Source organism: Apium graveolens, chromosome 2 (genome assembly GCF_009905375.1).
Source record: "Apium graveolens cultivar Ventura chromosome 2, ASM990537v1, whole genome shotgun sequence".
In the NCBI taxonomy this organism is placed as follows: domain Eukaryota; kingdom Viridiplantae; phylum Streptophyta; class Magnoliopsida; order Apiales; family Apiaceae; genus Apium; species Apium graveolens.
In genome coordinates, this window is record NC_133648.1 from 216,188 (window position 1) to 232,856 (window position 16,669).

Here is a 16,669-nt window from a genome sequence, read left to right on the forward strand (position 1 = left end):
ATTACATGCCAAATAGACTAAAAATATAGAGAAAATATGATCATAAAGATCATACATCACTTGACTTAAAATTTCATTCTTGATTTGGAATAAACACAAATTTAGTTTTTAAGTAAATTGAAGTATATTTTATCAAACTTTTATTCTTTAAGATTATTTTAGTTGGGCCCAAGAAGCCTAGTTAACCACATTCGCTGTTGGGCTTTGTTGGATTGCTAATTGCAAATACAATAGAGATCCAGGAAAATCTGAAGTAGTATTACAGGGCCCAAATACCTTGGTCCGAGGCTTCATTCAATTCGCATCCTCTCTCCCATCTCTCTCTCTCTCTCTCTCTCTCTCGTATCATCAAAGTAAGTTTCTCTCTCTACCCCCTCTCTCTCTCTCCCCCCCTCTCCCTCTCTCTCTCTCTCTCTCTCTCTCTCTCCTGTATATGTATATATGTGTGTGTGCTGGAGCTTCTTATATACATGTTTTTGCATACTAATTGGTGAATTTGACGTGATTCTATATGACTATGTAATTGTATGTATATGCATATTTTAGTGTGTTACATATATGATTTAGATCACTGAATTGTAGTTGATTACTGTATAGATTTGTTAAATTTACTAATGTGTTACTACAAATGCTAAGTTTGCTGGGAAATTCGAGTTCAAAATTACTTTTTGTTTATTTGCTAAATTGCCTAAAAAGGGAAATGAATGGGGAATATTGATGAAACTCGATAATAATAGATGAAGTCGAAATTTAATGATAGTAAATTCAGGTAAAATGTTTAATCTATTGTTGCCTCTGATTTTATTCACCTTATTTTTAGTTATCTTTGTTACTGTTCTTATATGTTAACTGGTTCTGGTTATATTGTATTACTAGGGGAAGATCAGTCGAGCTACCGATTTAGGATTAATTGAAAATCGGGGATTAATCGAAAAGAATAATCGGAGTAAAAATCAGATGTATTATAATATAAAATTATATTTAATATATTATTATCATTATATAGTTATTTTATAACAAATATATATTTATTATATCATAATTTCTATACTTATTCATATTTAAATTAATATAGTATTTTAATTTTAATAAATAATTATATATACTCCAATAAAGAAAAAATCCTAAGAATTAATCGGATTTTAAAAGTCTAATAAGTCGGATACTTTGTAGGGGATTAATCGGTTGAATCGGGGATTTATCGGAAATTTTTAGAACACTGATTACTATATGAAATTGACATGGAATTGAAATATTTTTTTTAATATATATTATGATTTGATAAGAATTTACAACGGTCTTGGCAACCCCTATCGAAGATAATCTAGTTACTTACTAGCCCTTTTAATGCAATTAATTATAAACGATATTATATGTTTTTCACTGTTTTGCATTATGGGACCTGACCCTGACCGGAAAATAGTCATCTTATCGAACTGTCATTATTTTAAAATACTTTTTTCGGTTAACTTTTCTTGACAAAACTTTGAAAATAAATTAAAATTTTGTATTTACAAAAGTCAGAGTACTTGTTTGCGAACAAAGCAAACAAAACACAGGGAGGCTAACAGATTATCAAACTTGTGCAGAAGTATATCTCCAGCGTCGAGTCCTGGAATGGATATATCAGTATCATCATCAAAAGAGGATGAAAACCCGTACAACAGCAGCAATGTGAAGAGGGCTAAACTCAATTCAACTCTCGCAGCACTACTCGATGATCCCATTCTCTCTGACGTCCCAAGAAACCCCTCTCTCTCCGACGTAGATACCCTTATTAGTTTGGAACTCGGCAGTGCTATGCGCATCTCTGTTCTTAAAATGGACGCTACTTCCTTTGGTAATTTTGCATTCAGCTTTGGTTTTTTTATTTCAGCTAGGCATTTTCTCAAACATGTGGTGTGCATTCTTTTATAATGATGATTGTGTTGTGTTTTGTAGAGGTTCCTGTGATGAATACAGCTACAGTGAAGGATTTGAAGTTGGGTATTAAAAAGAAAGTTAATGAATCCGAACAATCCAAGATGGGTCATCGCCATATTTCTTGGTTTGTACACTATGCTTTTTTCTTGAATTGAAGGGCCTTGCATATTGAGTCTGGATCATATATAATACCTAAAGTCACTACATTTTGCAGAACACAGCATGTTAAATCTTTGTTTGAGTGTCGTAGATGTGAAGTGCCAATTTTCCTGGGGTTTACCCTTAAGAATTTAGGGTATAAAACAATTTGTTTGTACAAAGATTTAACGTGTTAAATTCATGTGAAATATGCATGAGTAAACATAATTTGGGAGCTGAACTTTTGTAGCAGTTTTTTTTTGTACAATTACATTCTATGTTTTAACTTAGATTTCGCCTTTTAGGAAGGTAATCAATGATCACCATAAGTTAACAACCAAAATTTTAGGCAGTGTGTTACCACTTACGAAGATGCATTTAGCTCATGACTGTCCTATTTGTGGAGGTTAAATTTTTTTTGTGCTGCTGCATTTTTTTTTATTTTTGCAGGGCCCTTGGGATCAAATTCTAGAAAATTTAGGTTACCGTTTGTTTGCTGGTTGATTTATAAAGAGGTATTAAACAAGTCTTTTATTTCGAGACAGTAGTAAAAAGATTAAATTCATGTTACTATATATAAAACTTGTTTTATATTTCAAAGACTTCTTTGTTTATAAACTGGATCAACCAGCAAACAATGGTAATTTTAATTTTCTGTTGCTAAGCTGCATATATATATATTAAGAATAAAAGAATATACAGGGTTTGACCCTTGCTCTATGACATGCCATAGAGAGATCTATCTATAAACAATCTAAAGAAAACTAGATTTTATATCTACCAAAGGGCAAAGATTATAAACCTTGACGAAGAGGAACAAATGTTTATTAAGGAACTGACCATATGGTTGCATCTTAATATACTTTTAGAACTAATTGTATTCAGAATGGCTCCTATACTTTTTGTGTGGATTTTCAGACTGATCAAAATTAAGTGCTCAATTATTTTTCTGTTCTCAGGAAGCATGTGTGGGGCAATTTTTGCCTTTCATATCATAATGAGAAACTACTTGATGACGATGCTGGTCTTCAAGATTATGGTATACGAAATAACTCTCAGGTAATATAGCTTTAGGCTTTAAAAATTAAGTATAGTACTATCAATGTATGTTAATAAATCAGGCTTAATATGTTTCTGTTGAACGAAGACCCTGATGGTGAATAAATTTCCCTGAACACATTTTATTGAACATTACTAGACACGAAATACACATTCACCGTCAGTGACCTAAATGAATGTGTATTCCTGCAGGTGCATTTTATCCCGTATGTCATGTCAAGGTCTTCCCGAAGGCATTCGAGAAGGAAAAAGCACCGCTTTTTTCATGGTCTCAACAAAAGATTCACGGCTCAATAATTCTCAAGTTGGGATAAGTAATATCTGCTGAATATTAAACATATTAGTAAGGTGAAGTACAAAGTAGTAAATGCAGACTATGCCATGTCAATATAAATCGTGCACAGACTTCATTTACTATATCTGATCAACACAAAGTTCACCCAAGTTCAAGTTATCTGGATTGCCAAAAAACATATATATATCACAAATATATGGGTCAAACTCGCTAGCTGTTGAAGTCTCTTGCTATTCCATTTACTTCAACTGGTATATCATCCTAAAGATGGGAACTCGGACATCCGGAACCGGAAGTACTGTATCTTCGATTTTTATATCAGTAAGCAAAAGAAAACTTGTCATGTTTGGCATGTTTATTGAATCATAGCAAAAGTACTCTAATTTGTTATTGACCGTTTAACTTGACATGGTTTTAGGAGCCTTTTAGCTTGACATGTTTTAGGAGCCTATCTTATCATGTCAATTGCTAATCTGCATCCATTTTCAGGGATGTGGTTGATTCTCTAAATATTTATCATGCGCTTTGATATTAAATTGGAGTAGAGATGTGTTGAGATATATAAATATTGTCCCTTACGAAAAAATTATTATAATGATACAGGTGCTGCAATTTTAAGGATCGGGAGCAAACTATAGGTACGACTAACATGTTTCGTCAGCTGTTCCCGTGAAGTAGTAGATAGTGCTTGGAAAACAAATGTACTGTGTACCAAACATTGTTTGGGAGCCAAACGTAGGAGAAGAGAATTATGTTTCTTAATGATATCAAATGTCTAGCAAGTGGTTATGAGTTTATTCTCTGTCGTCCTGTTTTCGATTCTCGCTCACCCTGAGAATTTTTGAGAACAGATACTCATTTATAAGGCTATAAGCCATATTTGTCAAAAAAAAATGTCTAGCAAGCAGCATATGATCCCCCTTCCCTAGTGTCATAAAATTTGTACATAATTTGTAAAAGTGTGCTGTATATATGTTTGCATAAATCTTAAATAGGTGTACCAGTACCTAAACAAACTTATGTACTTGAACTCCATATATATGATTTTTTTTTTAATTTCCAAATATATGAAACTATGAGTTCGTTTAGGAGAACTAATTTTTGCCTCCGAAAAATTACGACATGCTCTTACTTTCTCACATGGACCACAATTAGCTGGATGAATGACCTGGTTTTACATGTAGAATCTGCACTGTCAAGTTCGAGTTTTAAGGTCATATGAGTGGCGGGAGAAACAAAATGAACCAACTACCAAATACCCCATCCGATGATACTAGGGCTGCTCATGGGTTAGCAAATCCGTTGAAACCAAACCAACACAACCCAATCCTTAATTGGGCTGACCAAACCGAATTATCCAAACACGTGAGTTAGTTGGGTTAAATTTCCATTGGACCGATTATATCGGGTTGGTTCAGATTTTATATCGCACGATCGGGGTTTGCATTGGCAGAGATTTGAAATTGTAGTCCATCAAAAGCTGTTGTATCCCAGTAGAGTCAGGCTGATTACCTGGATGTTGGGCTCGGCCCAAGAAGCCTATCCAAGAAAAACTGAAGAAGCAGTACAAGGCCCAAACACCATGATACGAGGCTTCAATTTTTACAAATTATTTTCAAGACTGGTAAACTATTTTTTTGCATGATTCAGGCCTTAGGCTTGTATTTCATGATTTAATCATAGTTACTACCTTCATTTCATTAAAAGTACCGTTTTATGAAATTTTTTAGTTAAATTAATTAAATTTTAACTTATCAATATTATAATATAATAGACGAAACAATAAAATTTTGGTAATCGGTCAGTCGATACTTGTTGAAATTATTTAATTACCCTTATTTAATTATTTTAATTCTAATTATTAGGTCGATCAATTCTAATTTTAATTGATATTAAAGTCAATTTCCTCTATTTTTTACCAATTTCAATTATATTTTATATTGAACTCTATATCATTATAATTTATATTAAATTCAACTTCTTCTACCAATTTATATTTTAATTTATATCTAGTTCAGTATTATTCTAATTTGTTACTTCGGGCTAAATTAAATTTAAGCAAACTAAATATAATTGTTAAGATTTAGTTGATATATCATGTAACTCGAGCTAAAATAAAATAACAATACTTTCAATCCTCCTAATAAAATTATACTAATGAACTTGAATAAATAAAATAATATATGTTATTTATCCAGGATAAAAAATACATTATACAATTGATTCAAAATAACACAAAACTAAAATAAAAATACAATTCGACCAACAAAAATAAAATCATATATACTAATTATTCAGTCTAAAATAAAATTATGTTATTGATACAGGCTTAAAAAAAATTAAAACTAAACTAAAAATAATTAGTTTGATTTGATCGGTGTATTGGGCATCGGGCTAAAATAAAATAATTTAAACCAAATAAATCATATTTATATTACACTAAGTAAAATTCGTATCCTATTAATGTGAACTAAAAAATCAAATTTTAATTAAGATATAAATATTATTTTTTAAAAAAATACACATAAAATTATCAATAAAACTATATTATTCAATCAGTAATATTGCCTTTTTCAAATATTTTTTATAGAGTTATAGTTAACCGATTAAATAATCACCATGCTAAAATAATATTTTTTAAGATTTTTACCCTCAATAAAATAATAATTTCGTTATAATGATATTTCCCCCTACCAATGCTATCACTTTAAATAAGTTTAAATATTCTAAATTTTTTTGAACATATATGTCTACTAATATAATTATCATGAAATCATATCATTTAAAGTTCTAAATGAACAAAATTAAGAATTGAATTCAATATATTTTTTAAAAAGATATATAATATTAAAAAAAATTGTGAGATCCGTGTATCCCACGGGTTTTAAACTAGTAATAATAATATATACTATAATATTAAAAACGAAATATTAAAAGTTTGGTTGTTGGTGGCTTTTGGTCATTGATCACGCAATCCAAAGTCGTTTTATTAAATCGACAAGAACTGTTAGATTTATTCTTAAAAATTAATATTATTTAAGAGGTGTAAGGTTCGAATTCCGCCAGCAACATATTAAAATTATAAAAAAAATTGTATTCTTTAAAATATATAAGGTTCGAATCGTGACCGTAAGATATTAAAATTAGAATTTACAATATATAATGATAAAAACAACTTTGCGATATACTAGTTACTATTAAATATAAAATTGGAAAAGTATAGTTTAAAATGCATTTGTTTTTTTATAAGACTTAACATTTAAATTTGTTAAAATGTAAGTTAATAATTTATAATCAAAAGTATGCATTTATTACTTTCAGAAATTATATAACACCATTTTTTGAAATAGAGGGAATCTATTTAAAAACCTAATTCTCTAATACTCACTCCGTTTTAGATACATGTCAACTTTCAATAAATCGCATATTAAGAAAAGTAAATGTAACTCGAATAAATGATTGTGTAAATGGCTCATTAGACATTCAGTAATTTAATAAATTAACTATTTTCGATACATTTTTAATTTCCAAGAGTATTCTGATGATTTAAAAAAAAGTTGAAAAAAATTGTGTTTTTTTAAGAAAACTTTAGAGTAAGTGTCTTTTAATTATTTTTAATTTCCAAAGCTTGTTTCTTGTTTTCAGAATTAAAAATGTGAAAAGATCAAATTATCCTTATATTGATTTTTTTCCAAGAACTATTTATGTGATTCAGGTTGTTCTAAAAATCCCCGATTAATCCTTCAAAATATTTGGCCGATCTATTTTTTGAAATCCGATTAATATTTATAAATTATTTTTGAATTATATATTTCATAATAAAAAAGGTAAATGTATTAAATATTATTAAAATATTTAATATATCCGATTTTTGTTCCGATTGATCCCTGATTTGCCGATTAATCCGTAATCGGTACCTAAACCGATTAGTACCAATTACCGATTTTTACAACCATGGATTCAGCGGAGCAGTTTTGTCTTTTCCTTGTATTCTTGCTCTGAACCATTATGCTAAAACATGTAAAATCTAGGAGTACGGATAGTACATTATGTTTTGGGCTGGAAAAACTTTTGATCCGGGTCAGGCATGGCCCAGAACAGGTCATTTCTCATGTCAAGTGTAGAATAGGATTGCTGTAAAGGATAAACAACCTCTGTATAACTTGGCACATGGACTCCTTTTTCATTTCCTTTTCATCTTTTCATATCCTTTTTGTAACAAAAATCATACCAGCCTTTTCAATCATTATATTTTGGTACTACATACAACAGATTCGATCATTACAAACGAACCGCGCTACACAAGCACAACTTCATTAGCTTCTTTGTATTATTCACTCCGTTCCCTGGTTTTCGCCGAAACTCGAACTCTCGACTTGTGAAATACTCCCTCCGTCAGTCCGTCTCACTAGATTGTTTATATTAGGAGACGAGAGATTGTCACGCATTTTAAGGCCCCGTAAAGTATGAATTCCTAAATTTATACATAAAAAATAAATTCTAAAAATAAATTATATAACTATGGAAAAAAAGTATGTAAAAAATTTAGTAGAGCAGAGAGAGTATATCTTTAAAACTATACCTTCCTCGATATCGGTTTTTTAATAATTGGGCGACTCGATCGAGTACTCAAAAATCGGAAATCAACCCTTTCAAATTTAAACAAATACATGATCGATCGATAACTGAAATTTTAAAAACGAATAACTGAAAAATCGACCGATTACTTAAATTTTAAAGATAAAACTGAGCAGAACTGATTTCCGAGTTTTACGACCAACAATGCATATGGTTCATGGAGTAAACAACATAAGCAAATGGACGAAATGCAGGCATATTTAAAACCTACAAAGAGGTACACAAATATGTATATTTAAGGGAAAGTTATTATTTTATTATGTTAATATTGAATGAGAAATCTGATGGGAACAGAAAAAAGGACAGAAACCACCACTACTCTCTTCCTCCCGGAACGTTCCTGTTTATGTTAAACACGTTTGTCAATGCACACTTTTGATTGTTAATATTTTTAATTTTATATTATTATTAAATATAAAAACGTTATTGTATTAAAATATTTATAAATACGAATTCAACAAAATCACTCATGACTATGTTTGATCTTATAGATTAGACATAATTAGTAATCAATCCCTTACCATAAACAATATAAAAAGTCAAAATGGGAAAAATATTTTAGGACGGAGGGAGTAAATTATACTTCTTCCTCATCTCAGAGCATCCAATGCACCCTTCTTTACAGACAGTTGGGATTTTATACCACCCTGTCTTAGTGGGAAATGTTTATATTAAAATATTAAAATAATTTTATTAATACAATAATTAGCAGTACTAATTTAATATTTAACTAGATAATTCCAAAATAAATTCCAAAACTCCTGACCGGCCATATCTTTTGTAGATATTGTTTTATTTAAGTATTTCAATTCTCTGTGTTCATTTCAAATCTAAGTTCCTATTATATTGGCTTTTTTATTCAAGTAACAGAGCAAATTGTCCGACAATATTTGTGTGTAAAAATGAATAAGGGTACTCTTAGGTATCCCAAATTCCGTTTTGCAAAACTTGTCTTAAATGATATCATGACGTGGCATGACATTTATCTAATTTTAATTAATGAACGTATATGACCGCACGGGGGATCTCATCTCATTATTAGGAAAGTTACCTAGTATGTACCTTCCACGTCAGTATTTATAGAAAGTTTTGGGGCCGTTTTGGGGACTTTTTGGGGATTCTAACATTTCACAAAGAATAATTTACTTTTTAAACTCATGATTTTGAGTGAGTGTGAATGTAAAGATATAATATAATCGCAGTAAATTTAATTTCTAACACCTTGAATTTAGGAGTACCGATAACTTAATAGTTTGTGTATGATGATTAACCGTAATTAAATCACATATAACTATCTGATCATGTCAACTATTGTAACCCGTGTTCTAAAAATTGATACTCGGTTTAACTCGGGAAGGTGGAACAAAATCATATTCCGCTAATTAAGTTGATTTGTGTACTATCTCTATTTTTTAACTTGCCTGACCATTTATTTTGTTATTCATATCTGTCCTTGCAAAGCTTCGCCCACAGAAATGTGCCGTTGAACGTAAACCAGTTGAGAATTGCAAGGGGCTAAAGTGATTTAAATAATACTCCAATGAGATTAATAATTATCGTGATATACTATAATTTTAACTTGAGCAAGCGCTTTGATATTTAACACTAACCGGAACATTTATATGATCCGCGCATCTTGAACTTTAGTTAGGAATGAAAGTAAGTGGTGGGTGAGTAAAGTAGTTTCACTTGCATTCATTTTTATGCTCCCGTGTTTTTAAAAAAGCGAAAGCAAGTGATAATGAATGTAAATTTAACAAACTTTCACTTCAAAACTGTGATTAAAATACTTTACCTTCTTATCACTTACTTCATTCCCTTTAAAAAACTCGGGAGCGAGGGTGTGTATGCCAAATTGGAAGCTGGTTGTAGTTGAGAAGGTGGGAAATTAATTAAGGGCGATTAGTGCACCGACTTTACCCGTGAAAGTGAGTCATTGGGCACTAATTTTGTAACCACACCGGTTACCTAATTTAGGCCGGACCGAAAAGTTTACGTACTTTTGGCATTCGAGGTTTACGTTACATTTGCAAAGGACCTGGCCTTTTAGCCTTTCTTTTTCAGCTCTTTTTCTTATCAATCTTTGTGAGGATATTAGTACTATGAATAACTTAATGATAGAATAGTAGTACCTGGACCGGAGACCTCCGATCTAGGACATTGCGGACATTGTGTGCGGTCCAAAAAAACTACTCCCTCTATCTCTAAATACTTTTCCATTTGTATCGGACTAAATACTTTTCCATTTGTATCGGACACGTTTGTCAATCCATATTTTTTAATTGTTAATATCTTCAATTTCGTATTAGTATTAAATATAAAAATTTCATTGTATTAAAATACTGGTAAACACGAATACAACAAGATCACTTATGATTATGTTTGATTTATAAATTAACCGTAAATTAATAGTCAATCGCTTAACGCGAACAATGACAAAAGTCAAAATGAGAAACGTATTGTGATACGGAGGGAGTATGTTTTTGCCAATGTTCATGAACTGTGGATATTGTCTGCGATTGAGACCTGAATTAGTCTTCTATTTACTAAGTTAAAATAGACCATCTGCGTCAATATCATTAGTTCAATGCTTAATTTATTTGCACTTAATTCATCATTCTTGAAATTTTGCATATCTATGGAAATAGTAGACTAATAATGGCCCATAACAATGTTAGCAACAATCGCTTGAAAAGACTAATGCGTAAATTTTTTGTCATGTATTTGTTAAGGTGCGGCAAAGTTTAGAGTATTCAGAACAATATTTTGGTCTGATATGTTAAATGTATAACTTTATACTTATGAAATTCAAATTAAATATTTTACTAGTCGAATTCGGATAGTTCGAATGAATAATGAGGCAAAATACATAACGAAAGTAATTTTTAACCAAATAAAACTTTGCTGATAGTAATGTGTATTCTATGGGAGTACTATATTACTCCTACATCTAGATTATACTATATATAGTAATTTTCTGGATGGGCCAAATTTGAGACTCTCACAATTGTAAAGGCCGACCCGGACCCATAAAAGTGGGCCAAATTAAAGCCCAGATTTATAGATATGGTAAGCACATGGCCACCTGTATGCCAGTGTGCCAACTCCTTTTATCAGCTAGTAAAGTTTAAAGTGCTGGTGGACCCCAACGTTATGTACCTCTGTAATAATTGTGCCACGTGTCATCCTTTAAATAAGTTAAAATTTAGGGGTATTGTGCACCACGCAGTAGCGGATCATAGCCTTGACAACAGTGATTGCTTAGCTGGCAGAATTAGAGGCTGAGAGGGTTGGTCATCATTCCACGCCATTGCCAACAGAGTAAGATAGCTACTTTTTTGTTTATTTTCGAATTAGGATTTTTTTGAACACTTAAAATTATTGATTTGTAAATATAAATGTGAGTGTTAAAAATTATTGATTTCGAATTCGAATTTGAAGAAAAAATTACTATCGTAGAATGGGGGAGTAACAAATTTTTACAAAGAGGATAATGTTAAAGTCCACAACATAATTTCTAAAACATTTACTAAATACTCGTCTGCAAGTGTTGACTCAGTTGGTTAAACATGAGATAAATATTCTCTTGATCAGAGGTTCGAATCCCACGTGAGAATAATTTATGATTATGCCTCTTGTGCCAGAAGCTGCCGTTTAAATTGCGATTTACCTTGGTTCACGTGGTTTGTAGACATTGCGTGAGCCCGTGTGGTTTATAAGGCATACATATATACGTATAAATTAAAATGTTATAAGGCATACATATATATGTATAAATTAAAACATGATAAATATCACGTCTCGATCACAAGTTTGAATCTCACGAGAGAATAATTTATGATTATGTCTCATGTGCAAGAAGTTGTCGTTCAAATTGCGATTTACCATGATTCACGTGGTTTGCAGGCTATTGCGTGAGTCCTTGTGGTTTACCTAGTGCGCAAGCGAAGGATAGCGTTTGCAGGTTCCCTACGATAAAAAAACATTTACTAAATGTATAAGGCATACATATATACGAATAAGTCACGTTATTTGAAAATGATCACAATAAGTTGCACCACTTACATAGAGCTGACAATTCGTTCGTTTCGTGTACTTTCGTGTCGTGTACTTTCATGTTTCGTGTCATGAATGCATAACCCAACCCGAATCGTTAAGAATTCGTTTCTTTTCGTTTCGAGTTCGTGTACTTTCATTTCGTGTACGTTTCGTGTCATTTTTCCTGTAATTTAAAAATAATAAAAAAATAAATATAAATTAAATATATATTTAAATATTAAATTTTTACTAGTCTAGTTTTAAGTCAAAGTCGTAAATGCTCAAGTCTTGTGAAATTTAAATTTGAATATATTTTGTATATAATTTTTGTAAATATTATATGCAAAATATTATTGTAAGATATATGTATTTATATAATTTTAATAAATTTATTTAAATATTTATTTATTTTGTTTACTTTCATTTTGTGTCGTGTACCCAGATGTATAACCAAAATCGGCACTAAATTCATATTTGTACTTTCGTGTTCGTGTAACAAAAATGTCAAACCAAACCCGTTATTTTCGTATCGTGTACGAATTTGCCGGCTCTACACGTACGGAACTTTCCGATATATGATTAGCTGGAGGCCACCTTAACACTTCTCGATTCGCCAGCTGGCATTTCAAATGTCCATCACATGGCCAGCTTGCACTTGTCTTCACCTTTAGATTTACATATTTACGGATTTGCCCCTCATCTCTCTTCCCATTCTCTCTCTCTCTCAATCTCTCTAGTCTCTCTACAGCTACAGAACACACGCCTTATCTTTTGTTCGGTCCCCTCCGCATAATGTCTTGAGGTCGACAAACAACGTTTCTCTAGCGAAAAAATTTCGTTGCTAGTTCGTAAATTTATCATCTTTTCGAGGGTACTTGTGTAATTTAGAAACACTCTCCCAACACCTAGGGAATTTTATTTTTTGACAAGAATATTCGGTATACTAAATGTTAAAAGTCTTTTAATTCATAGGTGCCTAATTTTTCAGGTGTGAATTTCTTATTTTCTCAAGGATATTGAAAATTTAATATCTTCATTTAATAATATTAAAAAATAAATTTCACAAGCATTTGTGAACAAGATTATAAAATTCGAAAATTAGTTGTATTTATTACATTTTTAAAATCTGACAAATCGATCGAAGTTTTAAATAATCGTTTTAAGTATCTAAGTAATTGACTGAGTACTCAATTAAAATTGAATCGGTTCACTTTCAATTTTCAAGTGCTTACCCATATACTCGAACGAGTCGGTCAATTTTAATTTTATTTTTTATCATAGGTAACCCGCAGCTACCCTTCGGGTGCGTACTGGTTAAACCCTACGGGCTCACGCAATAGCCTGCAAAACACGTGAACCAAGGTAAACTGCATTTAGCGACAGACTCTTACTCAGGAGGGATAATCATAAATTCTCCTCCCGTGGGATTCGAACGTGTGACCAAGAGAATAATTGTTCCTTATTTAACCAACTGAGACAATCCCTGCGGCTGAGTAGTTCAATTTTTAGGACACGAGCGGCAGACTTGTAACATTTTATTTTACTTTGTTAATTCGAGTGGTTGTAAATTTATAATGCCAAACAAACGAAATCATTTTTTGACCCGGTCAATGTTTACTTTGGTTAAAATATAAAGAAAAAAATAGTTAAAAGTACTCCATGGATTTGACCTTTATTTCCTACTGTTTCTGAATTCTGCATATATTTTTTTGCTTTGACACTTTGACTATCCATTTGGATCCATTCCATTTCATGCTTCCAGCAACACAGAACTCTCATTGTTTCGTGAATCTGTTTACAATTGTACTAAAAATTGGTTTGTGAACAAATAAACATTTAAGATGAGATATTTTGATAATTTTTAAATATATTGATTAAAAAAATCACTAATTTAGACAATTTAATATTCAATTTTTAATTTGACGGTCTTTGTAATTTTTTATCATTGATCTTGATCACGATATCTTCCATTATATATTTTACATAAAATTATAATAACGCAAACGTTTTTATGTGTGAACTGATATATTATAACGTTTGACATGTAATGTGATGTTGACAAATTTTGTACATACCCTGAAAAAAGTTAAAAATATTTTCCCGTTTAACATGTGAACTGATATATCGTGACGTTTGCTGCAATTGACATGTGAAATGTACGGGTGACGCGTGAATATAACTTTTGAAGCAATTTTTTCAGAGAATTCCAAACATTTTATTATTAAAATTTAAATAAAAGATTTTAAATTTAATGTAATCAATAAAGGACCATGCGAGAAATTTTGTAAACGAATCAGTGTCTTTTAAGCCGAAAATGGCAAGATGATAATAATTTCTATTTAGTGTATTATACGGAATCGAGTACGGGTAAAACTTGTAATATAGTGTTTGATTGATACTCACATAAATACCCATTATTTAGGGAGAAATGCCCAAAATGCTAATTGGCGGTACCGTGCGCTCAAAATACTCACGGAACACACATGTGGGGATGCGTATTCAGTTTTTAAAAAATTAGAAAAAGGATACGCGTGTTCAACATGCGTATTCACATTTTATTTTTTTGTAAATACGCATGTTGAATACGAGAATTATTCTTAAAAGCAAAAGTGAATACGCATGTATAACATACGTATTTTTTATTAAATTTTGAAAGGTTGAACACGCATTCCCCAAAATGCGTATTCCGTGGATAATTTGGGCGTTCTGCACGCATCTGGGTATTTTGGGAGGTTGAAGTTCAAAAATAGTATATGAGTATACGGATCAAAAATCAGATGCGTTACAAAATATTTTTTTATAAAATTAATTATTCGTATATATATATCATATAATAAAATACATATTATTCCAAAATCAAATTTAACCGAAAAAATATAGATTGCTATCAATTTTATCAAAATATCTTTCCTAAATAACAAAAAGATCATTATTAATTAGTTCATATCCCATACTTGAAATTGGAGATCAGACAAGTTTGAGACACAAAATCACGAAAACTGCAAACTTTATATATAACAAGATATATATAGACAATATTTTGAGGTAAACAAGTGAATTTTGAAAGGTTCTTAAATAATTAGGATATTATGTTAGTTCATTTTTTCATATTTAATTAATCAAAACACTTATTTATTTCACTAAAACATAATGAGATGAATAATGTACAAAGTTTTATTGTTTCAACCTGCGAAAAGTGCGGGATTGATTTTAGGGCTGTTTAAATTTAATAGAGTTGGTCAAATATAATCTTTTCACGTTTAAAAGTAAGATTAACTTATATCACTTGTAAACTTGATGTAGACCGGAAAATTTATACATTTTCGTTACTTATGACGTTTCGTTCAGAAATATGATAAATCATTGTTTGAAATTTAATATCAACTTAATCCCTAATCTTGAAAATATAATACAAAATGATACAAAATATACTATATTACTTTGTCACTTTACCTAGTTTTTTTAATTAATAATTAATATTTCATATTAGAAAAATAATTAAAATGCTAAAAAAAGGTTCACCAAATTTTCAAATAAATAAAATTAAGTAAATGTAATATAAAATTTAATAGGTGTAATAATGCCCGTAACTATGCATTTAAATGATAGAAAGTTAAATAAAAAATTAGAAAAATAAAAATTTAAGAGAAATAGTTTAAAATATTTAGAGTCTCTACCATCCTTTACTATTATAATATATAAATATAAGGTCCTCACAAGATAAAAATGATCAAGATACCTCTTTTTATGTGTTCTTTTGCTCAAGATACTCATTATGAAATAAAGTGTCCAAAACAAACACCGGATATTCCGGTGATTGTGGAATATCGAGATGATACGCCACTTTCTGTGGAGTATCAGGATGATACTCCTTTGTTAGTAGAGTATCAGCCTTGATACTTATCTGTCACTGGAGTATCAGTTCTGATACTCCTTCCTCGGATACTCCACCATCATTGTAGCATTATGTAAATTTTGTTAAATTTAAATATCTAGTCAATATTTTATTATTTAAACATGTACCATATCTATTAAAATTTTGGATGATACTCCACTAACATAGGAGTATAGGATCATATTACTTTCCCAGTGGAGTATCATTAGTTCAGTGAAAATGGAGTATTTGGTGGATATTTTGGACAGTTTAAAATTCTAGCAGGTATTTTGGGCGATTGTTATTTTAATATAGTAATTTATGCCTTTCACCGGTCATTGCACATCTTATTACCCGTTTAATTTGAACACATTTATAATTGTTTCTTTAATTAAATACATACATATTTATACTATATCATAAATGACAACATATTAAAATTTTAACGGTCTGTCAATTGATATTTTCTGAGATTACTTAATTATCCTTATGTAAATAATTATATTTTTTAACTACTAATTAACTAATTATCTTTTCAACTAAAACACATTAATTTTCTATATTTTAACTAAAACACCTTCCATTTTCAAAAATATCACCGGAAATTTGACATGTTACCCGTGTAAGTATATATGTACATACATTTCCTTCTAACATCTGCTTAAAATAAAAATACAACCGTTACCCTACCGTCAAAGGGTGTG

The 16,669-nt window shown here is 30.5% G+C and overlaps 1 protein-coding gene across 3 annotated transcripts; it reads left to right on the forward strand.

Moving 5' to 3' along the window:
• Positions 1–230: 230 nt before the first annotated feature.
• On the forward strand, positions 231–4,495 carry LOC141706534 (U11/U12 small nuclear ribonucleoprotein 25 kDa protein). 3 transcript variants are annotated; one of them, XR_012568856.1, is made up of 6 exons: positions 231–353; positions 1,590–1,840; positions 1,942–2,047; positions 3,021–3,120; positions 3,313–3,736; positions 4,019–4,495. XR_012568856.1 is itself a non-coding variant. In XM_074509266.1 (5 exons), exons 2-5 carry the CDS (start codon positions 1,618–1,620, stop codon positions 3,415–3,417), a joined length of 534 nt encoding a protein of 177 aa, XP_074365367.1. In that variant the 5' UTR covers positions 231–353; positions 1,590–1,617; the 3' UTR covers positions 3,418–4,012. The 3 variants fall into 3 exon arrangements, 1 of the variants encoding a protein (XP_074365367.1); XR_012568855.1 differs by having other exon boundaries at positions 3,313–3,468; positions 4,019–4,492; XM_074509266.1 differs by lacking the exon at positions 4,019–4,495 and having other exon boundaries at positions 3,313–4,012.
• Positions 4,496–16,669: the final 12,174 nt, after the last annotated feature.

Bases quoted from the DNA above. Each gene is read 5' to 3' on its own strand.
- LOC141706534 (XM_074509266.1), top strand. From the start codon at position 1,618: ATGGATATATCAGTATCATCATCAAAAGAGGATGAAAACCCGTACAAC. The intron at 1,841-1,941 runs GTAATTTTGCAT...TGTGTTTTGTAG, and splicing joins AATGGACGCTACTTCCTTTG to AGGTTCCTGTGATGAATACA. The intron at 2,048-3,020 runs GTTTGTACACTA...TTCTGTTCTCAG, and splicing joins GGTCATCGCCATATTTCTTG to GAAGCATGTGTGGGGCAATT.